The sequence below is a fragment of the Ranitomeya variabilis genome, chromosome 2 (genome assembly GCF_051348905.1).
Source record: "Ranitomeya variabilis isolate aRanVar5 chromosome 2, aRanVar5.hap1, whole genome shotgun sequence".
Taxonomy (NCBI): Eukaryota; Metazoa; Chordata; class Amphibia; order Anura; family Dendrobatidae; genus Ranitomeya; species Ranitomeya variabilis.
In genome coordinates this window covers 353,897,411-353,924,822 of record NC_135233.1, presented here as the reverse complement: position 1 = coordinate 353,924,822, position 27,412 = coordinate 353,897,411, and the positions used below count along the sequence as shown (strand labels likewise).

General features: G+C 49.0%; 1 protein-coding gene across 1 annotated transcript in view; it reads left to right on the top strand.

Moving 5' to 3' along the window:
• LOC143805876 (cytochrome P450 2A3-like) overlaps positions 1-27,412 on the top strand; it is a 230,936-nt gene that overhangs the window by 90,981 nt on the left and 112,543 nt on the right. Inside the window, exons 3-5 of the mRNA XM_077285617.1 lie at positions 3,412-3,561; positions 4,733-4,893; positions 4,979-5,155. Of these exons, the coding sequence (XP_077141732.1) occupies positions 3,412-3,561; positions 4,733-4,893; positions 4,979-5,155 (488 nt within the window). The remainder of the gene's footprint in view (positions 1-3,411; positions 3,562-4,732; positions 4,894-4,978; positions 5,156-27,412) is intronic.

The following is a 27,412-nucleotide window of genomic DNA, read 5'->3' as shown; positions in this document are numbered from 1 at the left end:
CCCTGTATTGTAATAACATCCCTTGTCTTGTAATAATGTCCCTTGTCTTGTAATAACATCCCCTGTCTTGTAATAACGTCTCCTGTCCTGTAATAAAAGTCTCCTGTCCTGTAATAACGTCCCATTTTGTAATAATGTCCCCTGTCTTGTGATAACGTCCCCTGTCTTGTAATAATGTCTCCTGTATTGTAAAAGAAGTCTCCTGTCCTGTAATAATGTCCCCAGTCTTGTAAAAACATCCCCTGTCTTGTAATAACGTCCCCTGTCTTGTAATAAAAGTCTCCTGTCATGTAATACCATTCCTGGTTTGGTATTAACGTTTCCAGTCCAGTAATAACATCCGTCTTGTAATAACGTCTCCTGTCCTGTAATAAAATCCCCTGTCTTGTAATAACATCCCCTGTCTTGTAATAAAAGTCTCCTGTCCTGTAATAGCATCCCTAGTTTGGTATTAACGTTTCCAGTCCAGTAATAATGTCCCCTGTCTTGTAATAAATCTACTGTCCTGTAATCACATCCCCCATCCTGTAATAACATACCTTGTCCTGTAGTAATGGTGTCCTGTCTTGTAAGCAGGATCACAGGAGGCTGAGTCCCTTCCTCTGGAAGTCTCCAGTGGCAGAAGTGGGACAATGCAGTGGGCCCTGAATGGGAGGAGGGGGTGTCCCAGTGGTGCAATGCTGCAGGCTCGATGTTGGTGGTGAGCTAAGTGGAGTGCATTGCTTTCCTGGTGGCCATATTTCTGAAGCTGTGGGCCACCGAAGGAGGCGCATGTGGAAATTGGTATCTTGGTGCAGATGCGATCTCAGTCTGCGCATGCGCCACCTATGGCGGCTGTCTTCCTGAAGCCCTCCACAGGGAAAACAATGCTCTTACGACGTAGCCTGGAGCCCTCATTATCATAGGAATATTTCAGTTAATAAATTGTTTTTCTAAAGCTTTATAGCGTAATTTTAGGTCAGAGAGGGATGGTTAAGGATGAGCTAGCATTAGTGCAGGGACAAGTAAAGATGGCTACTTGCGGACATGTGCGGCACTTGCGATTTTGCACTTGCAGAGAGACAAAAAACACTGCTAGCAGCGTTTTTTCTGCTGCTGCGAGTATCACATTTGCCGAATCGCGGCAAAACCACAAGTGCCGCACATGTCCACAAGCCCCATAGGGAATGAATGAGGCTGAACGCAGTGTTGCCGCAAGTAATCTGTTACGCGGCAAATGCAGAAAAACTGCCGGATCTGCCGCGAATGGCAAAAATCGCTGATGTGAAAGTAGAAAAAGTCACTGCCGACAGTGTCTGCATTAGTCATACTCATCAATGGGGGAGGCAGCACAAAAAGTGCCTAGGGCGGCATAAACTCTAAATACGGTCCTGCTGGAGGGTCTTCATTCTGATCTGTGGACTGGCAACTGGGGGTCTCCAACTTCAGCTGACTCATTTTGGTGGTTTTTGGGGCACAGCACTTCTTTAACTTCTGTTAGCTCTCTGACTCCAAACTAGCTGCCTCATTCATTTTTTCAATTAGCGCTTTGTTCAGAATGCCAGGATCTTCTAGATACTGTTTCAGCTGTAACTTAATATCTTTGCTGATTAAGCCCATTCACAACGATCTCAAGAACTTCTTCTGGACTAGTCCAGCATCAAACTTCTCCTCTGCCCCTATATCTCTGCATGCGAACATTTAATTGCTCTGAACAAGAAATTTTGGAGTGATTCATTATTGTTCTATGAGATGTTAATGAGTCCATGGAACAATTCTGAAGGACTCTCTTCTTTATAGTGCCCTTTTAAAATCATCTTCAACTGTGGTAGGGTCAATTGACTTTTCATCTCTAGCATACTGCGGAGGTTCAGTCATGGGCTGATCGCTCTCACCACCCCCTCAATGATCTCATTTGGCTGGTAGCCTTTCAATAATCCTGCATCAATCTGGTGCAACAAGTTCATATAAGACAGGTTCTCTTTCTGCTCATACTCTCCAGTCTGTCCCAGGATCTTGATCTTTTTCCTTATGGTGATTTGTGGTGTTGGAGAGTACTGTTTTCCTGATTTATCAAACCCAAGCAGGTTAATGGTTCTGTCAGATTTTGTCACATATTCAGAGGATTGGGTAGATTTCTGCAGGGCTGTTGTTAAGGCTTTGAATTGTTCTTTCAATTCCTGTAGTTCTGTCTCTGGAAGGAGATTCCCGCTCTTGGTAATTGTTGCCACTCTTCCATCTTCCAGCTTCAACCCGGTTAGAAACTGTGTTAGCTCCTGGAGGAACGTCCTCATGGTACCTTCATCTTCTTTCTCCCCCAGCTCATCCATCTGTGTGTTAATGGCCCAGTTTTCTGCGGGAGCGTGCTTTAGAGATCTGTTCTTCTGACATCTTTATATGTTCTGCCATTGCTCTCAATTCTTCATGTTAACTGAAGAAGCAGTCCACTGATCCTGTCCATTTGTATTTCCACATCCATTGCTGCTGGTGAGTTTTCTTTATGGCTGGTCCCCTTTAACTGGTGTAGCAGAGTTAAATTGAGGTGCTGTGCTGCTTTAGGGCTGGTCCCCTTTAACTGGTGTAGCAGAGTTGAGTGGAGGTGCTGTGCTGCTGTATTTTTCAGTCACTTTACCTCTTTTCCCTCTACATGCTAATTCCTGCTCAGAATTCCCGGCACGAGCCGCCAATGTTACGTGTATGCCGCAAGGTTCAGATAGGGGTGAGATAGGTCTCATGAATTCTTTGGAACTCTGAGAAACTGTTACTCAGGGCAACCATGTACTGCAGCTTCCTCAGGCACAAGATGGATCCACTTGCTCCCACAGATGCAATTGATAGTCCTCATGAACAGATGAACAGTGTAGTTTAATGTCACAGCACATTCAGTACAATTCAAGTCTCTTAAGCACAGGCATCATAAACAGTACAGCTGCTTCTTATAGAGGCACATTGACTAACAATCTCTTTTGACAGTACAGTTCAACACAGATCAAGACTCTTTACAAACACACAGTCTACACAGCATTCCTGCTTGCATAGTTAGATGGAGGAGGGGGATGGTTTGCTGAGGGAGATTCTTCCTGTACACAATTCCTACTGGAACTTATCTTCCTGCTCCTGATAGACTTTCTCAACTAGCAGCATAGGGATTAATGCCCAGCTCCACTCTGCAATGCAATCCTGTGGCCCTATGGTTCACGTGCCTGAACATTTGAGACAGCTCACAGACCAACCACTCATCTTGGCTGCTACCAGAATAGTCAATAAGTTTTCTACAATCCCCTTGGGGCTCTGCTAACCACTCCCTGTCAACTGTGACTGTGTTAACCGCTCTAGTTGCTGGATGCTTTTGAAGCAACAGCAGTTAACACTACGGGCACTGCATGTCACAATTATGAATTTTCTTAAAAGTAATTTTACATTCTTTTTTAGGGTTGGTAGCTAGTAATGGTGAACGCTGGAAACAGTTACGCCGCTTCGCATTGATGACACTAAGGAACTTTGGAATGGGTAAAAGAAGCATTGAACAGAGGATTAAAGAAGAGGCCCAATTCCTTATAGAAGAATTCCGAAAGAGCAAAGGTGAGAACTACATGAAAATAGACATGCAGAAAACAAACTTATAGGCTTATTCTTACATATACGTAAACCACTGGCAATATTTACTCATGCAATAGCTGAATGAAAAGAGAAAATATTCTAGAATCACACTTTATTTTTTAATTTTTATGTGACTATGACAATACAAATAAATATATGTGCAGAAATATTATCATTTTTAACACCATTTATGAGAGCAGACACTGTAGGCTGATACTTTTCGGGGGATTTTTTATTTTATCAGCTTTGCTGTGTAGACTGGGACAACATTAGCAGTTATAAATTGTCATTGAAAGGTAGACGACGTAATTGCGCCTCCAGCTACTGTCATAAATCTAGATAAGCCAAGAGAGCAGAATTATTAGCAACAACTGGTTTATCTATTACATTGACCTTAGATTACTGTGCACAGACATTTTAGTAAATAATTCATCAAATAGAAAGTAGTCTAGCTTTGGGAGCTTCTATTAAAATCTAGGGAGTACCACTACTGTATACTGTGGATTTCAATGGATCACTTTAATTTTTAATAACCCTTTAAGGACAAAAGCAATTTTTTTTATTTTTGCTCCTTTATTTTTTTTTCCTTCATTTTTTTTCTCATTTTTAAAGTTGATGTAGAAATTGTTTGGTTAAAATTGATCTGGATTCATGATTCTCAAGGTCAGTACATTTACGGCAGTAAAGAAAGAAAAATCCAGCTCCATGAAAATCCAAAGACTTTTCTTTATTGGTGTGAATAGAAACCACTCCAGTCAGTGAAAAAAATGCCATAGTAGAGAACACGACTAGTTTCAGATAGTAAAATGGTTATATAGTTTTAATCATGGTCCTCTATGAAACCCAACCTTTGGTGAGGAGTCCCAGGAGTACCAAGATGGCAGCCAAGAGGGAGCTCTCTGGATGTCAAGATAGCCTATCAACACTCCTTGATTGCATTACATGGGGCCGATAAGAGCCAGAGGGTGACAGCTGCATAGAAATGGTTAGATACAGTACTAGAAACCAGAGCAAGCATCGGCCAATGATTTTGGAAACACATGCCAGCTGTAGGTATAACAACATTAACTGGTATGATCATTTGAGCTGTTATGAAATGCAAGCACCCTGCTGCAAAAAAACCTTGGTGTATTTGTGTCCCATCCCATAATAGGCCAACCATTGGATCCCACATTCTATTTTTCCAAAGCTGTCTCCAATGTCATCTGTTCAGTGGTATTTGGACATCGATTTGAGTATGAGGATAAAGAATTTCTGAAGCTTCTTGGTCTTCTATCATTAACTATTCAAGGATTCAGCACAATATGGGGTCAGGTAAAGAAGAACTCATTTCCAGAACATAAATACCTCAATGCCAAATGACTACATGCAATGACTTTACTACATCAATTTCTTTCAGCTGTACCATGTATTTCCTAAAGTCATGGAAAAGATGCCAGGACCTCACCAAAGGATGTTAAAAGCTTTTGACAATGTAAAGGAATTTGTTGAAAAACGTGTGGAAATGCATAAGGAGACTGTTGATCACAACAATCCTAGAGATTTCATTGATTGCTTCCTCATTAAGATGGAAGAGGTAAGTTGGTTCCATAAATGTTACATAAGGAGCTGACTAGGGAAGTGCTGATGGGGTTTGTGCCCTACAGTCTAATGGATGGGGTCAACAACAAGCCGTATTGCTTTTGCCAAGATATTCATACAGTATGAATTATTGCTGCTGCAACTTAAATCTGTGCCATAGACATTGGCAAGTCTAGTCTATGCTTCTGTCTTACCAGATATAGACAACTGCATATTTATAAGCAAAAATCTAGCATCCAATGCTTACAATTAGTGTTGAGCGATACCTTCCGATATCGGAAAGTATCGGTATCGGAAAGTATCGGCCGATACCGTCAAAGTATCAGATCTAATCCGATACCGATACCCGATCCCAATGCAAGTCAATGGGACGAAAATATCGGAATTAAAATAAACCCTTTCTTTCCTTGTAGGTTCATTGTACATGAAGGAAAACAACTAAGAATAATGTAGGATGTATTGGGGGAGGTGGCGGAGACATTAAAGGCACAGAGGTTTAGCCCAAACAAATAGAATAGCAGTTTTTTTTGTTTTTTTTTATGACGGTCGGCGTTAGAAAGATTTTGACTATTTTTTATTTTTTATTTTGTCAGATATTGATGTTTCACTACTTCCACGTCCTTCACCTTCTTTTTTACTTCTCCCACACTTTCTTCTTCATTATCCTCATCATCAGCTTCTTTGACATCAACTATCTTCACCTTATTCATCTTCTTCTACCTCTAATTTTTTTTTTTTACATTGTTCATATTCTTTTTATTTAACTATTATCTTTTTCATATTCAACTTCTTCATCATATTCTTATTTGTGACAGGCATTCTCGTAGTTGTTATCTATAAAAGTTTGAAGATTACACCTTCCGTTCTGCCTGTCACAAAAGAGTTACATTTGTCCGCATTCAGTTTGGCCTGCAGCATCAGGCTTTATCCAGGGGCACCACGAGGAGGAATGGACTCACCCCCATACACTGCTTAGTCTTCTTCTGCTTATAATTTAGATAATATCTTTTGCTCTGATATTTAGTCTTATGCTTAATGTTCTTCTGCTCTTTGTTCTGCAGCCTCTTGTTCTTCTGCTTCTCGGTCTCCCATGTCGTCGTCGTCTCCAGGGTCGTCGTCTCCGGGGTCGTCGTCATCGGGGTCGTCGTCATCGGGGTCGTCTTCAGGGTCATCGTCTCCAGGGTCGTCGTCATCTCGGTGGTTGTCGTCTCTGGTGTCGTCATCATCTTAGGGGTGGTCTTCCGGGTCATCGTCTTTAGGGTCTTGAACTTGGAAATGTAGCAGAAGGTACAAGAAGGCTGAGAAAATGCCGAGAAACAGCTGATGGATCTGGAACTCGGATGGCTACCCGAAGGTCGAAGAGCCAATGGAACTACCGTGGACCAGCTGACGTTACTGGAACCCGGTTACTAAGCAGGAGGTACCCGTGCCTGAAAGCACTACCAAGGACCACCTGACGTTGGTGGAACTCGGATACCCAGAGGGAGGCACCTAAGCCAAAGGCTCTGCCCGGAACCAGCTGACGGTACTGGAACCAGGATGGGGAGCAGAAGATACAAGAGCAAAAGACACTGCCGAGAACCAGCTGACGGTACTGGAACCCGGATGGGTAGCCGAAGGTCCAAGAGCCAATGGAACTACCGAGGACCAGCTGACGTTACTGGAACCCGGTTACTAAGCAGGAGGTACCCGTGCCTGAAAGCACTACCAAGGACCACCTGATGTTGGTGGAACTCGGATACCCAGAGGGAGGCACCTAAGCCAAAGGCTCTGCCCGGAACCAGCTGACGGTACTGGAACCAGGATGGAGAGCAGAAGGTACAAGAGCAAAAGACACTGCCGAGAACCAGCTGACGGTACTGGAACCCGGATGGGTAGCCGAAGGTCCAAGAGCCAATGGAACTACCGAGGACCAGCTGACGTTACTGGAACCCGGTTACTAAGCAGGAGGTACCCGTGCCTGAAAGCACTACCAAGGACCACCTGACGTTGGTGGAACTCGGATACCCAGAGGGAGGCACCTAAGCCAAAGGCTCTGCCCGGAACCAGCTGACGGTACTGGAACCAGGATGGGGAGCAGAAGGTACAAGAGCAAAAGACACTGCCGAGAACCAGCTGACGGTACTGGAACCCGGATGGGTAGCCGAAGGTCCAAGAGCCAATGGAACTACCGAGGACCAGCTGACGTTACTGGAACCCGGTTACTAAGCAGGAGGTACCCGTGCCTGAAAGCACTACCAAGGACCACCTGATGTTGGTGGAACTCGGATACCCAGAGGGAGGCACCTAAGCCAAAGGCTCTGCCCGGAACCAGCTGACGGTACTGGAACCAGGATGGAGAGCAGAAGGTACAAGAGCAAAAGACACTGCCGAGAACCAGCTGACGGTACTGGAACCCGGATGGGTAGCCGAAGGTCCAAGAGCCAATGGAACTACCGAGGACCAGCTGACGTTACTGGAACCCGGTTACTAAGCAGGAGGTACCCGTGCCTGAAAGCACTACCAAGGACCACCTGACGTTGGTGGAACTCGGATACCCAGAGGGAGGCACCTAAGCCAAAGGCTCTGCCCGGAACCAGCTGACAGTACTGGAACCAGGATGGGGAGCAGAAGGTACAAGAGCAAAAGACACTGCCGAGAACCAGCTGACGGTACTGGAACCCGGATGGGTAGCCGAAGGTCCAAGAGCCAATGGAACTACCGAGGACCAGCTGACGTTACTGGAACCCGGTTACTAAGCAGGAGGTACCCGTGCCTGAAAGCACTACCAAGGACCACCTGACATTGGTGGAACTCGGATACCCAGAGGGAGGCACCTAAGCCAAAAGCTCTGCCCGGAACCAGCTGATGGTACTGGAACCAGGATGGGGACCTATTCAAGCTTGTCTTCCTAGAGCCCCAACTGGCGGTGTTAGAGCCCAGGGTCAGCAGAAGGAGGAGCAGGGGGAGGGGAGTGTAGGCCGAAGCCTGCACTGGCGGCAGCTTTGGGTCTGTTGTGCCTGCGTGGCGGTCGCAGGACACGTTGCCGGCTACACAGCAGGGGAACAGCTGGCGGTGCTGAACCCCACTGACACATTGGCGAGGTGTTTGGCTCTGTGCAGCCAGCACTTCCGGACAGCAACTAGCGTTGTTGGAGCCCGGGCTCTGCCGGTGGAGCAGAGTGTAGGCCGAAGCCTAATTGAACCGATTTCAAAGGTAACCTTTAACCCCCCCTCAGGGGTTACAAACTAGAAGAGCCACAGCTTATGCAGCAGTAGTGCCGCACAAGTTAAAGGTTGCTCTTTTAATTTTTCTCCTTGCACACGCCGAATGAAACACGTATAACATTTAGCCCTTTATACAGTCAAACTGTGTTGGAGGCGCGAGTTCCCTTCGTAATGAGACGCAGCACAGATGTCAAGAATCCCACCTTGGTGCTGGGTGCAGCCTCCTGAGCGTTGTTATTTGCTGTACAGGAGTCTGCGCTGCCGTGTTATCCCTTGGCCTTGCGCTGTTAGCGCTGCCCATCTTCTGACATCATTTAATGTCGGCCGTTGCGGTTCGCAATGACCATGAATCCCAGCCCCGCAGTGTCTTAACATTGTTAAAACACTGCGGGGCTGGGATTCATGGCCTGGCGCAGTACATATGTTCGCCTCTCGCACTCGGGTCCTTACACCCGCTTCAGACTGTGCGGCGTCAGCTGATCCCTTATCGCATGCCACGGACATGAAGCCGCACAGTCTGAAGAAGGCGGAAGGAGATGAGGGACAGGCGAAGAAATGCACCGATCAAGCCCATCAATCACACCCTCGCAGTCCAAATAAATAAGACACCGAGGGGCGTTGTGTGGGTCAGGGCAGCCGCAGAGGCGCAGGCAGCCAAACAATGATGCCAGAAGACGGGCAGCGCTACCAAGGGGGTTGCAGCGTGTCATTACAAAGGAAAGTCACACCACCGGGACGGTTAAATGGTCACACAGAGGACACATTTTAGACGTGTTTTCAGTTCCACATGTGCGAGGAGAATACGTTTATGAGCCACCTTGCACACATGCAGCATTACCGCTGTACGAGGTGGCTGTAAAACGTACAAACGCCTGGGGGAGGGGGGACAGGTTCCCTTCAATTTCAGTTCTTGTGTCTGCGTGGCTTTTGCAGGACACGTTGCCGGCTACACAGCAGGGGAACAGCTGGCGGTGCTGGACCCCACTGACACATTGGCTGGTGTTTTTCTCTGTGCAGCTAGCAGTACCGGGCCCCAACTGGCGGTGTTAGAGCCCAGGGTCAGCAGGAGGAGGAGCAGGAGGAGGAGCAGGGGGAGGGGAGTGTAGGCCGAAGCCTGCACTGGTGGCAGCTTTGGGTCTGTTGTGCCTGCGTGGCGGTCGCAGGACACGTTGCCGGCTACACAGCAGGGGAACAGCTGGCGGTGCTGAACCCCACTGACACTTTGGCTGGTGTTTTTCTCTGTGCAGCTAGCAGTACCGGGCCCCAACTGGCGGTGTTGGAGCCCGGGCTCTGCAGGGGGAGCAGAGTGTAGGCCGAAGCCTAATTGAACCAATTTCAAAGGTAACCTTTAACCCCTCCTCAGGTGTTACAAAGTAGAAGAGCCACAGCTTATGCAGCAGTAATGCTGCACAAGTCAATGGTTGCTCTATTAATTTTGCTCCTTGCACACGCTGAAAGGAACACGTATAACATTTAGGCCCTTACACAGTCAAACTGATTTTGAGGCGTGAGTTCCCTTCGTAAAGAGACGCAGTACAGCTGGCAAAAATGCCACCTTGGTGCTTGGCGCGGCCTCCTGAGCATCTTTATTTGCTGCACAGGAGTCTGCGCTGTCGTGTTATCCCTTGGCCTTGCGCTGTTAGCGCTGCCCATCCTCTGACATCATGTAATGTCGGCCGTTGCGGTTTGCAATGACCATGAATCCCAGCCCCGCAGTGTCTTAACATTGTTAAAACACTGCGGGGCTGGGATTCATGGCCTGGTGCAGTACATATGTTCGCCTCTCGCTTGGGTTCTTACACCCGCTTCAGACTATGCGGCGTCAGCTGATCCCTTATCGCATGCCACGGCCATGAAGCCGCACAGTCCGAAGAAGGCGGAAGGAGATGAGGGACAGGCGAAAAAATGCACCGATCAAGCCCATCAATCACACCCTCGCAGTGCCAATAAATAAGACATCGAGGGGCGTTGTGTGGGGCAAGGCGGCGGCAGAGGCGCAGCCAGCCAAACAATGAGGCCAGAAGACGGGCAGCGCTACCAAGGAGCTTGTTGCGTGTCAATACAAAGGAAAATCACACCTGAGGGACGTTTTAATGGTCTCAGAGGACTCATTTTAGACGTGTTCAGTTCCCCATGGGCAAGGAGAATAAGTTTCCGAGCCACCTTGCACACATGCAGTATTACTGCTGTACAAGGTGGCTGTAAAACATAGAAACACCTGGGGGAGGGGGGACAGGTTCCCTTCAATTTCAGTTCTTGTGTCTGCGTGGCTTTTGCAGGACACGATGCCGGCTACACAGCAGGGGAACAGCTGGCGGTGCTGGACCCCACTGACACATTGGCTGGTGTTTTTCTCTGTACAGCTAGCAGTACCGGGCCCCAACTGGTGGTGTTAGAGCCCAGGGTCAGCAGGAGGAGGAGATGGAGCAGAGTGTAGGCCGAAGCCTGCACTGGCGGCAGCTTTGGGTCTGTTGTGCCTGCGTGGCGGTCGCAGGACACGTTGCCGGCTGCACAGCAGGGGAACAGCTGGCGGTGCTGAACCCCACTGACACATTGGCTGGTGTTTTTCTCTGTGCAGCTAGCAGTACCGGGCCCCAACTGGCGGTGTTGGAGCCCAGGGTCAGCAGGAGGAGGAGAGGGAGCAGAGTGTAGGCCGAAGCCTGCACTGGAGCAAGTTGAAAGGGAAACTTTAACCCCCCCCCCAGGCGTTTGTAGCTGAAAGAGCCATCGTGTACAGCACTAATGCTGGAAAAGGTAAACTTAGCTCTTTTAATTATGGTCCTTGCACATGCTGAACCTAACACTTATGAAAAGTGTCCCCTCCTACCGTGATACCGTCTGGTAGGTGGAACTTTCCTTTGTGATGTGACGCAGCACAGCCGTCATTCTTACCCCCTTGGCGCCGTGCGCCGCCTCCTCAGCGTTGTTTGAATCAGTCCCGGAGCCTGCACTGTTAGGTTAGCCCTTGGCCATGCACACATTTTGCGCTGCCCGTCTTCTGACATCATTTGGTGTCAGGCTGGCTGCGCCTGTGCGGCCGCGCTGGCCGAGATCCCGCCTCGTACTGTCTTCTGATTTCATCCCACTGGGGGCCTGAGATCCGTGGCCATGCGCAGTGCATATCCTCGCCTCTCACTCCCCTCCCTACGGCTTCTTCAGACTGTGCGGTGTCACGGCCGTGGCATGCTATTAGGGACCAGCTGACACCGCACAGTTTGAAGAAGCCGTAGGGAGATGAGTGAGAGGTGGAGGTTCAGATATGCACTGCGCATGTCCATGGATCTCAGGCCCCCAGTGGGATGAAATCAGAAGACAGTACAAGGCGGGATCTCGGCCAGCGCGGCCGCACAGGCGCAGCCAGCCTGACACCAAATGATGTCAGAAGACGGGCAGCGCAAAATGTGTGCATGGCCAAGGGCTAACCTAACAGCGCAGGCTCCGGGACTGATTCAAACAACGCTGAGGAGGCGGCGCACGGCGCCAAGGGGGTAAGAATGACGGCTGTGCTGCGTCACATCACAAAGGAAAGTTCCACTTACCGGACGGTATCACGGTAGGAGGGGACACTTTTCATAAGTGTTAGGTTCAGCATGTGCAAGGAGCACCATGAAAAGAGGCACTTTTTCCCTTTGCATCATTACTGCTGCACAAGGTGGCTCCTTCAGTAACAAACGCCTGGGGGGGGGACAGGTTCCCTTAAATTTAACTTGTTGTGCCTGCGTGGCGGTCGCAGTACACGTTGCCGTATACACAGCAGGGGAACAGCTGACGTTACTGAACCCCACTAACACATTGGTAAGGTGTTTGGCTCTGTGCGGACAGCACTTCTGGACGGCAACTAGCGGTGTTGGAGCCCAGGGACAGGTGGAGGAGGAGGAGGAGGTGGAGGAGGTAGGAGGGATTGCCACACACACAGCAGGGGAACAGCTGACGTTACTGAACCCCAATAACAGAGGAGGGACTGTCGGGACTGCGCGTACAGCACTACCAGGCAACAACTAGCGGTGTTGGAGCCCAGGGACAGGTGGAGGAGGAGGAGGTGGAGGAGGTAGGAGGGATTGCCACACACACAGCAGGGGAACAGCTGACGTTACTGAACCCCAATAACAGAGGAGGGACTGTCGGGACTGCGCGTACAGCACTACCAGGCAACAACTAGCGGTGTTGGAGCCCAGGGACAGGTGGAGGAGGAGGAGGAGGTGGAGGAGGTAGGAGGGATTGCCACACACACAGCAGGGGAACAGCTGACGTTACTGAACCCCAATAACAGAGGAGGGACTGTCGGGTCTGTGCGTACAGCACTACCAGGCAACAACTAGCGGTGTTGGAGCCCAGGGACAGGTGGAGGAGGAGGAGGTGGAGGAGGTAGGAGGGATTGCCACACACACAGCAGGGGAACAGCTGATGTTACTGAACCCCAATAACAGAGGAGGGACTGTCGGGACTGCGCGTACAGCACTACCAGGCAACAACTAGCAGTGTTGGAGCCCAGGGACAGGTGGAGGAGGAGAAGGTGGAGGAGGTAGGAGGGATTGCCACACACACAGCAGGGGAACAGCTGACGTTACTGAACCCCAATAACAGAGGAGGGACTGTCGGGACTGCGCGTACAGCACTACCAGGCAACAACTAGCGGTGTTGGAGCCCAGGGACAGGTGGAGGAGGTGGAGGAGGTAGGACGGATTGCCACACACACAGCAGGGGAACAGCTGACGTTACTGAACCCCAATAACAGAGGAGGGACTGTCGGGACTGCGCGTACAGCACTACCAGGCAACAACTAGCGGTGTTGGAGCCCAGGGACAGGTGGAGAAGGAGGAGGTGGAGGAGGTAGGAGGGATTGCCACACACACAGCAGGGGAACAGCTGACGTTACTGAACCCCAATAACAGAGGAGGGACTGTCGGGACTGCGCGTACAGCACTACCAGGCAACAACTAGCGGTGTTGGAGCCCAGGGACAGGTGGAGGAGGAGGAGGTGGAGGAGGTAGGAGGGATTGCCACACACACAGCAGGGGAACAGCTGACGTTACTGAACCCCAATAACAGAGGAGGGACTGTTGGGACTGCGCGTACAGCACTACCAGGCAACAACTAGCTGTGTTGGAGCCCAGGGACAGGTGCAGGAGGAGGAGGTGGAGGAGGTAGGAGGGATTGCCACACACACAGCAGGGGAACAGCTGACGTTACTGAACCCCAATAACAGAGGAGGGACTGTCGGGACTGCGCGTACAGCACTACCAGGCAACAACTAGCGGTGTTGGAGCCCAGGGACAGGTGGAGGAGGAGGAGGTGGAGGAGGTAGGAGGGATTGCCACACACACAGCAGGGGAACAGCTGACGTTACTGAACCCCAATAACAGAGGAGGGACTGTTGACTGTGCGTACAGCACTACCAGGCAACAACTAGCGGTGTTGGAGCCCAGGGATAGGAGGAGAAGCAGAGGAACACAATGTAGGCCGAAGCCTGATTGGAGAAAGTCGAAAGGGAACCTTTAACCCCCCCCCCCCAAGGCGTTTGTAGCTGAAAGAGCCAGCTTGTGCAGCAAAAAAGATGCAAAAGGAAAAGGTGGCTCTTTTCATGATGCTCCTTGCAAACACAGAACTAAACACTTATAAAATGTGTCCCCTGATACCGTGTGACCGTCCCGGAGGTGGGACTTTCCTTCGTAATATGACGCAGCACAGCCGTCATTCCTACCCCCTTGGCGCCGTGCCCCGGCTCCTCAGCGTTGTTTGATTCCGTCCCGGAGCCTGCGCTGTTATGTTATCCCTTGGCCAGGCACACTTAGAGCTGCCCATCTTCTGACATCATTTGGTGTCAGGCTGGCTGCGCCTGTGCGGCCGCGCTGGCCGAGAGCCCGCCTCGCAGTGTCGTCTAATGTAATCCCACCGCGGGCCTGGGATCCGTGGCCATGCGCAGTGCATATCCTCGCCTCTCACTCCCCTCCCTACGGCTTCTTAAGACTGTGCGGTGTCACGGCCGTGGCATGCTATTAGGGACCAGCTGACACCGCACAGTCTGAAGAAGCCGTAGGGAGATGAGTGAGAGGTGAAGGTTCAGATATGCACAGCGCATGTCCATGGATCTCAGGCCCCCAGTGGGATGAAATCAGAAGACACTGCGAGGCGGGCTCTCGGCCAGGGCGGCCGCACAGGCGCAGCCATCCTGACACCAAATGATGTCAGAAGACGGGCAGCGCTAAGTGTGCCTGGCCAAGGGATAACATAACAGCGCAGGCTCCGGGACGGAATCAAACAACGCTGAGGAGCCGGGGCACGGCGCCAAGGGGGTAGGAATGACGGCTGTGCTGCGTCATATTACGAAGGAAAGTCCCACCTCCGGGACGGTCACACGGTATCAGGGGACACATTTTATAAGTGTTAAGTTCTGCGTGTGCAAGGAGCTAAACAAAAATAGATACCTTTTCCTTGTGCAGCATTACTGCTGTACAAGGTGGCTCTTTCAGTAACAAACGCCTTGGGGGGGGGGGGACAGGTTCCCTTACATTTCAGTTGTTGTGTCAGCGTGGCGGTCGCAGGACACATTGCCGGCTACACAGCTGGGGATCAGCTGACGTTACTGAAACCCAATAACACTGGGTCGTATGTTTTGACTGTGCAGACGGCACTTTTGAGCCTCAACTGGCGGTGTTGGAGCCCAGGAATTTAAGTTTGGGTGGTAGAAAGATGAACACAACAGGAGACCTGGATACTGTAGACAGTCACCTAATTATTTAATCAGGAAGAGGAGTGGCAAATTCCTGCGAGATCCAGGCCTTGTTCATTTTCAGGAAAGTAAGCCGGTCAACGTTATCGGAGGATAGTCACATGCGACGGTCAGTTAGTACACCACCTGCAGCACTAAAGACACGTTCCGATAATACACTGGCCGCAGGGCAAGACAGCACCTCCAATGCATACTGGCTTAGCTCTGGCCATGTATCCAGCTTTGAGACCCAAAACTTGAAAGGGGAAGAGCCGTCTGGGAGTACAGCAAGAGGGCAAGACATGTAGTCTGTCACCATCTGACGGAACCGTTGCCTCCTGCTGACTGGAGCCGTCTGTGATGGTGTAGACTTTTGTGGCGGGCACAGAAAACTGTGCCACAGTTGGGCCATACTGGTCTTGCCTTGGGCAGAGGCACTGCTTCTGCTCCCTCTTTGTGCAGAGCCTCCACCACTGCCTGGACGCACTGAGCTGCTTTGGAATGCACTAGCAGCACTTCTCTCACTTGGAATGGGGAAGATGATGGAATTCACCAGTGTGTCTTGGTACTCCCGCATTTTTCGCTCCCGGTTCAACGGTGTGATGAGGCTTTCTACGTTGTCCCGGTAGCGAGGATCGAGGAGGGTGAACACCCAATAATCAGACATGTTGAGAATGTGGGCGATGCGGCGGTCGTTTCTCAGGCACTGCAGCATGTAATCCACCATGTGCTGCAGACTGCCAACTGCCCAAGAAACGCTGTCCCCTGCTGGAGGCGTGATCTCTGCCCGCTCGTCATCACCCCACCCTCGCTGTACACACTGACTACTGGACAATTGTGTAACTCCCTCCTCTGGACGGATGTCTTCCTCCTCCATTGACTCCTCCTCATCCTCCTCACAAACTGTCCCCTGCCTACGCGTTTGTGAGGAACCACGTGGCGCTGACTGTCCAGAAGATGATGGAAATGCTGAATCCTCATCCTCCACCTCTTCCACAACATCATCCCTTAGCGCTTGCAGTGATTTTTCAAGCAGGCAGATAAGGGGGACAGTCATGCTGACTAGTGCATCATCTGCACTCGCCATCCGCGTGGAATAATCAAAGGGACGCAAAACCTGGCAGATGTCATTCATAGTGGCCCACTCTGTGGTTGTGAAGTCTGTACGGTGCTGAGTGCGACTTCTTTGCGCCTGAAGCAGCTGGTACTCCATTACAGCTTGCTGCTGCTCACACAACCGCTCCAACATATGTAACGTGGAATTCTGTTGTGAAATTGGATTTTGGGCTCCCCCGGTGGCCACTGGTGGAATTGAACTGGTGTGCATCATCCTCTCTGTTCACCTGTTTCCATCAGGATGTGGGAGTCGCTATTTAGCCTTGCTCCTCTGTCACTTCCATGCCGGTCAACATTGTAATCAGAAGCCTTTCTGTGCATGTTCCTGCTGCTAGACAACTCCCAGCTAAGTTGGACTTAGTCCTTGTTTGTTTTTGCATTTTGTTCCAGTTCACAGCTGTAGTTTCGTTTCTGTGTCTGGAAAGCTCTTGTGATCTGAAATTGCCACTCTGATGTTATGAGTTAATACTAGAGTCTTAAAGTAATTTCAGGATGGTATTTTGATAGGGTTTTCAGCTGACCATGAAAGTGCCCTTTCTGTCTTCCTGCTATCTAGTAAGCGGACCTCAATTTTGCTAAACCTATTTTCATACTACGTTTGTCATTTCATCTAAAATCACCGCCAATATTTGTGGGGGCCTCTGTCTGCCTTTCGGGGAAATTTCTCTAGAGGTGAGCCAGGATTATATTTTCCTCTGCCAGGATTAGTTAGTCCTCCGGCCGGCGCTGGGCGTCTAGGGATAAAACGCAGGCTACGCTACCCGGCTACTGTTAGTTGTGCGGCAGGTTTAGTTCATGGTCAGTTTAGTTTCCATCCTTCCAAGAGCTAGTTCGTATGTTTGCCGGGCTATGTTCTCTTGCCATTGAGAACCATAACAGTTTGACCGGACAAAAGGGTTAAATTAATTGACAGAGAAAGGAGAGAAAAGAGAAGTCCGCTGAAGATTTTTTTTTTTTTTTTTCCTTCAGTTCTGAGTGTGCTTGTAATTGAATCTCTTGCAAGTCTGCCTATATTGCAGCCTTTCTCTCTCTCTCTCCTTCTAATCCTGGAATGGCTCTGTGTTCACCTGTTTAAAATGGATATTCAGAGTTTAGCTGCAGGTTTGAATAATCTCACCACGAAAGTTCAAAATTTACAAGATTTTGTTGTTCATGTTCCTATATCTGAACCTAGAATTCCTTTGCCTGAATTTTTCTCGGGGAATAGATCTTGCTTTCAAAATTTCAAAAATAATTGCAAGTTGTTTTTGTCCCTGAAATCTCGCTCTGCTGGAGATCCTGCTCAGCAGGTCAGGATTGTGATTTCCTTGCTCCGGGGCGACCCTCAGGATTGGGGTTTTGCATTGGCTCCAGGGGATCCTGCGTTGCTCAATGTGGATGCGTTTTTTCTGGCCTTGGGGTTGCTTTATGAGGAACCTCAGTTAGAACTTCAGGCGGAAAAGGCCTTGATGTCCCTGTTGTGAATTTGCTTTTTGCTCCCTCTAGTGGTTACTAGTTTTTTGACTCTGGTTTTTCTGTCATTCCTTTTATCCGCACCTGGGTCGTTAGTTAGGGGTGTTGCTATATAAGCTCCCTGGACCTTCAGTTCAATGCCTGGCAATGTAGTTATCAGAGCTAGTCTGCTGTGCTCTTGTCTACTGATCCTGGTTCCAGTTATATCAGCTAAGTCTGCCTTTTGCTTTTTGCTATTTGTTTTGGTTTTGTATTTTTGTCCAGCTTGTTCCTAATCTATATCCTGACCTTTGCTGGAAGCTCTAGGGGGGCTGGTGTTCTCCCCCCGGACCGTTAGACGGTTCGGGGGTTCTTGAATTTCCAGTGTGGATTTTGATAGGGTTTTTGTTGACCATATAAGTTACCTTTCTTTATTCTGCTATCAGTAAGCGGGCCTCTCTGTGCTAAACCTGGTTCATTTCTGTGTTTGTCATTTCCTCTTACCTCACCGTCATTATTTGTGGGGGGCTTCTATCCAGCTTTGGGGTCCCCTTCTCTGGAGGCAAGAAAGGTCTTTGTTTTCCTCTACTAGGGGTAGCTAGATTCTCCGGCTGGCGCGTGTCATCTAGAATCAACGTAGGAATGATCCCCGGCTACTTCTAGTGTTGGCGTTAGGAGTAGATATATGGTCAACCCAGTTACCACTGCCCTATGAGCTGGATTTTTGTATTCTGCAGACTTCCACGTTCCTCTGAGACCCTCGCCATTGGGGTCATAACAGTTTGCCAGGACAGTATTAAATGTTTAATGCATTGCAGAAGAGGGATTATAAGAAAAAAGATTCTGAGTTGTTTTTTTTTTTTTTTTTCTTCTTCCCCTTTACCTCAGAGTGGCTATGCTTGCTGCAGACATGAATGTCCAGACCTTGATTACAAGTGTGGACCAGCTGGCTACTCGTGTGCAGGGCATACAAGACTATGTTATCAGAAATCCTAGGTCAGAACCTAAAATACCGATTCCTGAACTGTTTTCCGGAGACAGGTTTAAGTTTAGGAATTTCGTGAATAATTGTAAATTGTTTTTGTCCCTGAGACCCTGTTCATCTGGAGATTCTGCTCAGCAAGTAAAAATTGTTATTTCGTTCTTACGGGGCGACCCTCAGGATTGGGCTTTTTCGCTGGCGCCAGGAGATCCGGCATTGGCTGATCTTGATGCGTTTTTTCTGGCGCTCGGTTTACTTTATGAGGAACCCAATCTTGAGATTCAGGCAGAAAAGGCCTTGCTGGCTATGTCTCAGGGGCAGGACGAGGCTGAAGTGTATTGCCAAAAATTTCGGAAATGGTCCGTGCTGACACATTGGAACGAGTGTGCACTGGCCGCTAATTTTAGAAATGGCCTTTCTGAAGCCATTAAGAATGTTATGGTGGGTTTTCCCATTCCCACAGGTCTGAATGATACTATGGCACTGGCTATTCAAATTGACCGGCGGTTGCGGGAGCGCAAAACCGCAAATTCCCTCATGGTGTTGTCTGAACAGACACCTAATTCGGTGCAATGTGATAGAAAAACCGCAAATTCCCTCATGGTGTTGTCTGAACAGACACCTGATTTAATGCAATGTGATAGAATCCTGACTAGAAATGAGCGGAAAATTCATAGACGCCAGAATGGCTTGTGCTACTACTGTGGTGATTCTACACATGTTATCTCAGCATGCTCTAAACGTATAGCTAAGGTTGTTAGTCCTGTCACCGTTGGTAATTTGCAACCTAAATTTATTCTGTCTGTAACTTTGATTTGATCACTGTCATCTTATCCTGTCATGGCGTTTGTAGATTCAGGTGCTGCCCTGAGTCTCATGGATCTCTCATTTGCTAAGCGCTGTGGTTTTACTCTTGAACCATTAGAAAATCCTATTCCTCTTAGGGGTATTGATGCTACACCATTGGCAGCAAATAAACCGCAGTATTGGACACAGGTTACCATGTGCATGACTCCTGAACACCGCGAGGTGATACGTTTCCTGGTTTTACATAAAATGCATGATTTGGTTGTTTTAGGGCTGCCATGGTTACAGACCCATAATCCAGTCCTGGACTGGAAGGCTATGTCAGTCTCAAGTTGGGGCTCCGATGTAGCTAACTGGGCTCCTGCTGCCGTGGAGGCTTTCCAGGAGTTGAAACGCCGGTTTACTTCGGCGCCTGTTTTGTGCCAGCCTGACGTCTCACTTCCCTTTCAGGTTGAGGTGGATGCTTCGGAGATTGGGGCAGGGGCCGTTTTGTCGCAGAGAGGCCCTGGTTGCTCTGTTATGAAACCTTGTGCCTTTTTCTCTAGGAAGTTTTCGCCTGCCGAGCGAAATTATGATGTGGGCAATCGGGAGTTGTTGGCCATGAAATGGGCATTTGAGGAGTGGCGTCATTGGCTCGAGGGTGCTAAGCATCGTGTGGTGGTCTTGACTGATCACAAAAATCTGATGTATCTCGAGTCTGCTAAACGCCTTAATCCGAGACAGGCCCGCTGGTCATTGTTTTTCTCCCGCTTTGATTTTGTTGTCTCGTATTTACCAGGTTCAAAGAATGTAAAGGCCGATGCTCTTTCCAGGAGCTTTGTGCCTGATGCTCCTGGAGTCACTGATCCTGTTGGTATTCTTAAAGATGGAGTTATCTTGTCAGCTATTTCTCCGGATCTGCGACGTGTGTTGCAGAGATTTCAGGCTGATAGGCCTGAGTCTTGTCCACCAGACAGACTGTTTGTCCCGGATAAGTGGACCAGCAGAGTCATTTCCGAGGTTCATTCCTCGGTGTTGGCAGGTCACCCGGGAATTTTTGGCACCAGAGATCTGGTGGCCAGGTCCTTTTGGTGGCCTTCCTTGTCAAGGGATGTGCGGTCATTTGTGCAGTCCTGTGGGACTTGTGCTCGAGCTAAGCCTTGCTGTTCTCGTGCCAGCGGTTTGCTCTTGCCCTTGCCTGTCCCGAAGAGACCTTGGACACATATCTCCATGGATTTCATTTCTGATCTTCCGCTATCTCAGGGCATGTCCGTTATCTGGGTGATATGTGATCGCTTCTCCAAGATGGTCCATTTGGTTCCTTTGCCTAAGCTGCCTTCCTCTTCCGATCTGGTTCCTGTGTTTTTCCAGAACGTGGTTCGTTTGCACGGCATCCCTGAGAATATTGTGTCAGACAGAGGATCCCAGTTCGTTTCCAGGTTCTGGCGATCCTTTTGTAGTAGGATGGGCATTGATTTGTCGTTTTCGTCTGCTTTCCATCCTCAGACTAATGGACAGACGGAGCGAACCAATCAGACTTTGGAGGCTTATTTGAGGTGTTTTGTCTCTGCTGATCAGGACGATTGGGTGACATTCTTGCCATTGGCTGAGTTTGCCCTTAATAATCGGGCTAGTTCCGCCACCTTGGTTTCGCCTTTTTTCTGCAACTCTGGTTTCCATCCTCGCTTTTCTTCGGGTCATGTGGAGCCTTCTGACTGTCCTGGGGTGGATTCTGTGGTGGATAGGTTGCAGCAGATCTGGAATCATGTGGTGGACAACTTGAAGTTGTCACAGGAGAAGGCTCAGCGCTTTGCCAACCGCCGTCGCGGTGTGGGTCCCCGACTACGCGTTGGGGATTTGGTATGGCTTTCTTCCCGCTTTGTTCCTATGAAGGTCTCCTCTCCCAAATTTAAACCTCGTTTTATTGGGCCTTACAAGATATTGGAAATCCTTAATCCTGTATCTTTTCGTCTGGATCTTCCTGTGTCGTTTGCTATTCACAATGTATTTCATAGGTCCTTGTTGCGGCGGTACATTGTGCCTGTAGTTCCTTCTGCTGAGCCTCCTGCTCCGGTGTTGGTTGAGGGCGAGTTGGAGTACGTGGTGGAGAAGATCTTGGATTCTCGCCTCTCCAGGCGGAGGCTTCAGTACCTGGTCAAGTGGAAGGGCTATGGTCAGGAGGATAATTCCTGGGTGGTCGCCTCTGATGTTCATGCGGCCGATTTAGTTCATGCCTTTCATGCCGCTCATCCTGATCACCCTGGTGGTCGTGGTGAGGGTTCGGTGACCCCTCACTAAGGGGGGGGTACTGTTGTGAATTTGCTTTTTGCTCCCTCTAGTGGTTACTAGTTTTTTGACTCTGGTTTTTCTGTCATTCCTTTTATCCGCACCTGGGTCGTTAGTTAGGGGTGTTGCTATATAAGCTCCCTGGACCTTCAGTTCAATGCCTGGCAACGTAGTTATCAGAGCTAGTCTGCTGTGCTCTTGTCTACTGATCCTGGTTCCAGTTATATCAGCTAAGTCTGCCTTTTGCTTTTTGCTATTTGTTTTGGTTTTGTATTTTTGTCCAGCTTGTTCCTAATCTATATCCTGACCTTTGCTGGAAGCTCTAGGGGGGCTGGTGTTCTCCCCCCGGACCGTTAGACGGTTCGGGGGTTCTTGAATTTCCAGTGTGGATTTTGATAGGGTTTTTGTTGACCATATAAGTTACCTTTCTTTATTCTGCTATCAGTAAGCGGGCCTCTCTGTGCTAAACCTGGTTCATTTCTGTGTTTGTCATTTCCTCTTACCTCACCGTCATTATTTGTGGGGGGCTTCTATCCAGCTTTGGGGTCCCCTTCTCTGGAGGCAAGAAAGGTCTTTGTTTTCCTCTACTAGGGGTAGCTAGATTCTCCGGCTGGCGCGTGTCATCTAGAATCAACGTAGGAATGATCCCCGGCTACTTCTAGTGTTGGCGTTAGGAGTAGATATATGGTCAACCCAGTTACCACTGCCCTATGAGCTGGATTTTTGTATTCTGCAGACTTCCACGTTCCTCTGAGACCCTCGCCATTGGGGTCATAACATGTCCCTATCTCAGGGGCAAGACGAAGCTGAAATATACTGCCAGAAATTCCGTAAATGGGCTGTGCTTACTCAGTGGAATGAGTGCGCCCTGGCGGCGAATTTCAGAGAGGGTCTCTCTGATGCCATTAAGGATGTTATGGTGGGGTTCCCTGTGCCTGCGGGTCTGAATGAGTCCATGACAATGGCTATCCAGATCGATAGGCGTCTGCGGGAGCGCAAACCTGTGCACCATTTGGCGGTGTCTACTGAGAAGACGCCAGAGAATATGCAATGTGATAGAATTCTGTCCAGAAGTGAACGGCAGAATTTTAGACGAAAAAATGGGTTGTGCTTCTATTGTGGTGATTCAACTCATGTTATATCAGCATGCTCTAAGCGTACTAAGAAGCTTGATAAGTTTGTTTCAATTGGCACTTTACAGTCTAAGTTTATTCTATCTGTGACCCTGATTTGTTCTTTATCATCTATTACCGCGGATGCCTATGTCGACTCTGGCGCCGCTTTGAGTCTTATGGATTGGTCCTTTGCCAAATGCTGTGGGTATGATTTGGAGCCTCTTGAAACTCCTATACCCCTGAAGGGGATTGACTCCACCCCATTGGCTAGCAATAAACCACAATACTGGACACAAGTAACTATGCGGATTAATCCGGATCACCAGGAGATTATTCGCTTTCTTGTGCTGTATAACCTACATGATGTGTTGGTGCTTGGATTGCCATGGCTGCAATCTCATAACCCAGTCCTTGACTGGAAAGCTATGTCTGTGTTAAGCTGGGGATGTAAGGGGACGCATGGGGACGTACCTGTGGTTTCCATTTCATCATCTATTCCCTCTGAGATTCCTGAATTCTTGACTGAATATCGTGACGTTTTTGAAGAACCTAAGCTTGGTTCATTACCTCCGCACCGGGAGTGTGATTGTGCCATAGATTTGATTCCGGGTAGTAAATACCCTAAGGGTCGTTTATTTAATCTGTCTGTGCCTGAACATGCGGCTATGCGAGAATATATAAAGGAGTCCTTGGAAAAGGGACATATTCGTCCTTCGTCATCTCCCTTAGGAGCCGGTTTTTTCTTTGTGGCTAAGAAAGATGGCTCTTTGAGGCCGTGCATTGATTATCGGCTTTTGAATAAAATCACGGTTAAATATCAATATCCGTTGCCACTGCTGACTGATTTGTTTGCTCGCATAAAGGGGGCCAAGTGGTTCTCTAAGATAGATCTCCGTGGGGCGTATAATTTGGTGCGAATTAAGCAGGGGGATGAGTGGAAAACCGCATTTAATACGCCCGAGGGCCACTTTGAGTATTTGGTGATGCCTTTTGGTCTTTCAAATGCCCCTTCAGTCTTTCAGTCCTTTATGCATGACATTTTCCGTGATTATTTGGATAAATTTATGATTGTGTATCTGGATGATATTTTGATTTTTTCGGATGACTGGGACTCTCATGTCCAGCAGGTCAGGAGGGTTTTTCAGGTTTTGCGGTCTAATTCCTTGTGTGTGAAGGGTTCTAAGTGCGTTTTTGGGGTTCAAAAGATTTCCTTTTTGGGATATATTTTTTCCCCCTCTTCCATCGAGATGGATCCTGTCAAGGTTCAGGCTATTTGTGATTGGACGCAACCCTCTTCTCTTAAGAGTCTTCAGAAATTTTTGGGCTTTGCTAACTTTTATCGTCGATTTATTGCTGGTTTTTCTGATGTTGTTAAACCATTGACTGATTTGACTAAGAAGGGTGCTGATGTTGTTGATTGGTCCCCTGCTGCTGTGGAGGCCTTTCGGGAGCTTAAGCGCCGCTTTTCTTCCGCCCCTGTGTTGCGTCAGCCTGATGTTGCTCTTCCTTTTCAGGTTGAGGTCGACGCTTCTGAAATCGGTGCTAGGGCGGTTTTGTCGCAGAGAAGTTCCGATTGCTCCGTGATGAGACCTTGTGCTTTTTTCTCGCGTAAATTTTCGCCCGCCGAGCGGAATTATGATGTTGGGAATCGGGAGCTTTTGGCCATGAAGTGGGCTTTTGAGGAGTGGCGTCATTGGCTTGAGTGGGCTAGACATCAGGTGGTGGTATTGACTGACCACAAAAATCTAATTTATCTTGAGTCCGCCAGACGCCTGAATCCTAGACAGGCGCGCTGGTCGTTGTTTTTCTCTCGGTTTAATTTTGTGGTGTCCTACCTGCCGGGTTCTAAGAATGTTAAGGCGGATGCCCTTTCTAGGAGTTTTGAGCCTGACTCCCCTGGTAATTCTGAACCTACAGGTATCCTTAAGGATGGAGTGATATTGTCTGCCGTTTCTCCAGACCTGCGGCGGGCCTTGCAGGAGTTTCAGGCGGATAGACCTGATCGTTGCCCACCTGGTAGACTGTTTGTTCCTGATGATTGGACCAGTAAAGTCATTTCTGAGGTTCATTCTTCTGCGTTGGCAGGTCATCCTGGAATCTTTGGTACCAGGGATTTGGTGGCAAGGTCCTTCTGGTGGCCTTCCCTGTCTCGAGATGTGCGAGGCTTCGTGCAGTCTTGTGACGTTTGTGCTCGGGCCAAGCCTTGTTGTTCTCGGGCTAGTGGATTGTTGTTGCCCTTGCCTATCCCGAAGAGGCCCTGGACGCACATCTCGATGGATTTTATTTCGGATCTTCCTGTTTCTCAGAAGATGTCTGTCATCTGGGTGGTGTGTGATCGTTTCTCTAAGATGGTCCATTTGGTTCCCCTGCCTAAGTTGCCTTCTTCTTCCGAGTTGGTTCCTCTGTTTTTTCAAAATGTGGTCCGTTTGCATGGTATTCCGGAGAATATCGTTTCTGACAGAGGTACCCAATTCGTGTCTAGATTTTGGCGAGCATTCTGTGCTAGGATGGGCATAGATTTGTCTTTCTCGTCTGCTTTCCATCCTCAGACTAATGGCCAGACCGAGCGGACGAATCAGACCTTGGAGACATATTTGAGGTGTTTTGTGTCTGCAGATCAGGATGATTGGGTTGCTTTTTTGCCTTTAGCGGAGTTTGCCCTCAATAATCGGGCCAGCTCTGCCACCTTGGTGTCTCCCTTTTTCTGTAATTCGGGGTTTCATCCTCGATTTTCTTCTGGTCAGGTGGAATCTTCGGATTGTCCTGGAGTGGATGCTGTGGTGGAGAGGTTGCATCAGATTTGGGGGCAGGTAGTGGACAATTTGAAGTTGTCCCAGGAGAAGACTCAGCTTTTTGCCAACCGCCGGCGTCGGGTTGGTCCTCGGCTTTGTGTTGGGGACTTGGTGTGGTTGTCTTCTCGTTTTGTCCCTATGAGGGTTTCTTCTCCCAAGTTTAAGCCTCGGTTCATCGGCCCGTACAAGATATTGGAGATTCTTAACCCTGTGTCCTTCCGTTTGGACCTCCCTGCATCTTTTTCTATTCATAATGTTTTTCATCGGTCATTATTGCGCAGGTATGAGGTACCGGTTGTGCCTTCCGTTGAGCCTCCTGCTCCGGTGTTGGTTGAGGGCGAGTTGGAGTACGTTGTGGAAAAAATCTTGGACTCCTGTGTTTCCAGACGGAGACTCCAGTATCTGGTCAAATGGAAGGGATACGGTCAGGAGGATAATTCTTGGGTGACTGCCTCTGATGTTCATGCCTCCGATTTGGTCCGTGCCTTTCATAGGGCTCATCCTGATCGCCCTGGTGGTTCTGGTGAGGGTTCGGTGCCCCCTCCTTGAGGGGGGGTACTGTTGTGAAATTGGATTTTGGGCTCCCCCGGTGGCCACTGGTGGAATTGAACTGGTGTGCATCATCCTCTCTGTTCACCTGTTTCCATCAGGATGTGGGAGTCGCTATTTAGCCTTGCTCCTCTGTCACTTCCATGCCGGTCAACATTGTAATCAGAAGCCTTTCTGTGCATGTTCCTGCTGCTAGACAACTCCCAGCTAAGTTGGACTTAGTCCTTGTTTGTTTTTGCATTTTGTTCCAGTTCACAGCTGTAGTTTCGTTTCTGTGTCTGGAAAGCTCTTGTGATCTGAAATTGCCACTCTGATGTTATGAGTTAATACTAGAGTCTTAAAGTAATTTCAGGATGGTATTTTGATAGGGTTTTCAGCTGACCATGAAAGTGCCCTTTCTGTCTTCCTGCTATCTAGTAAGCGGACCTCAATTTTGCTAAACCTATTTTCATACTACGTTTGTCATTTCATCTAAAATCACCGCCAATATTTGTGGGGGCCTCTGTCTGCCTTTCGGGGAAATTTCTCTAGAGGTGAGCCAGGACTATATTTTCCTCTGCCAGGATTAGTTAGTCCTCCGGCCGGCGCTGGGCGTCTAGGGATAAAACGCAGGCTACGCTACCCGGCTACTGTTAGTTGTGCGGCAGGTTTAGTTCATGGTCAGTTTAGTTTCCATCCTTCCAAGAGCTAGTTCGTATGTTTGCTGGGCTATGTTCTCTTGCCATTGAGAACCATAACAGAATTCCACCTGGTAGGTAGGTCAAATATGATGCGATGTTCCGGCAGGCGGTGTCGGCGCTGCAGAGCCGCAATGCGCGCTTTTGCCGTGCTGGAACGCCGCAAGTGAGCACACTCTAGGCGGACCTTGTGCAGCAGTGCATCAAGATCCGGATAGTCCCTCAGAAAACTCTGCACGACCAAATTGAGCACATGTGCCAGACATGGGATGTGAGTGAGGTTGCCGAGGCCCAGAGCTGCCACCAGATTTCGGCCATTATCACACACTACCATGCCTGGCTGGAGATTCGCTGGCACAAACCACACATCGCTCTCCTGCTTGATGGCATTCCAGAGCTCCTGCGCTGCGTGGCTTTGATTCCCCAAAGAAATTAATTTCAAGACGGCCTGTTGACGTTTGGCCACGGCTGTGCTCATGTCGGTCGTAACAGGTACACGTTCATCACGGGTCCATGTGGAGGTGGACTGTGACGGCTCCTGCAGCGATGATTCTGAGGAACTGGTGTAGGAGGAGGAGTCAATGCGTACAGAATGGATTCCTG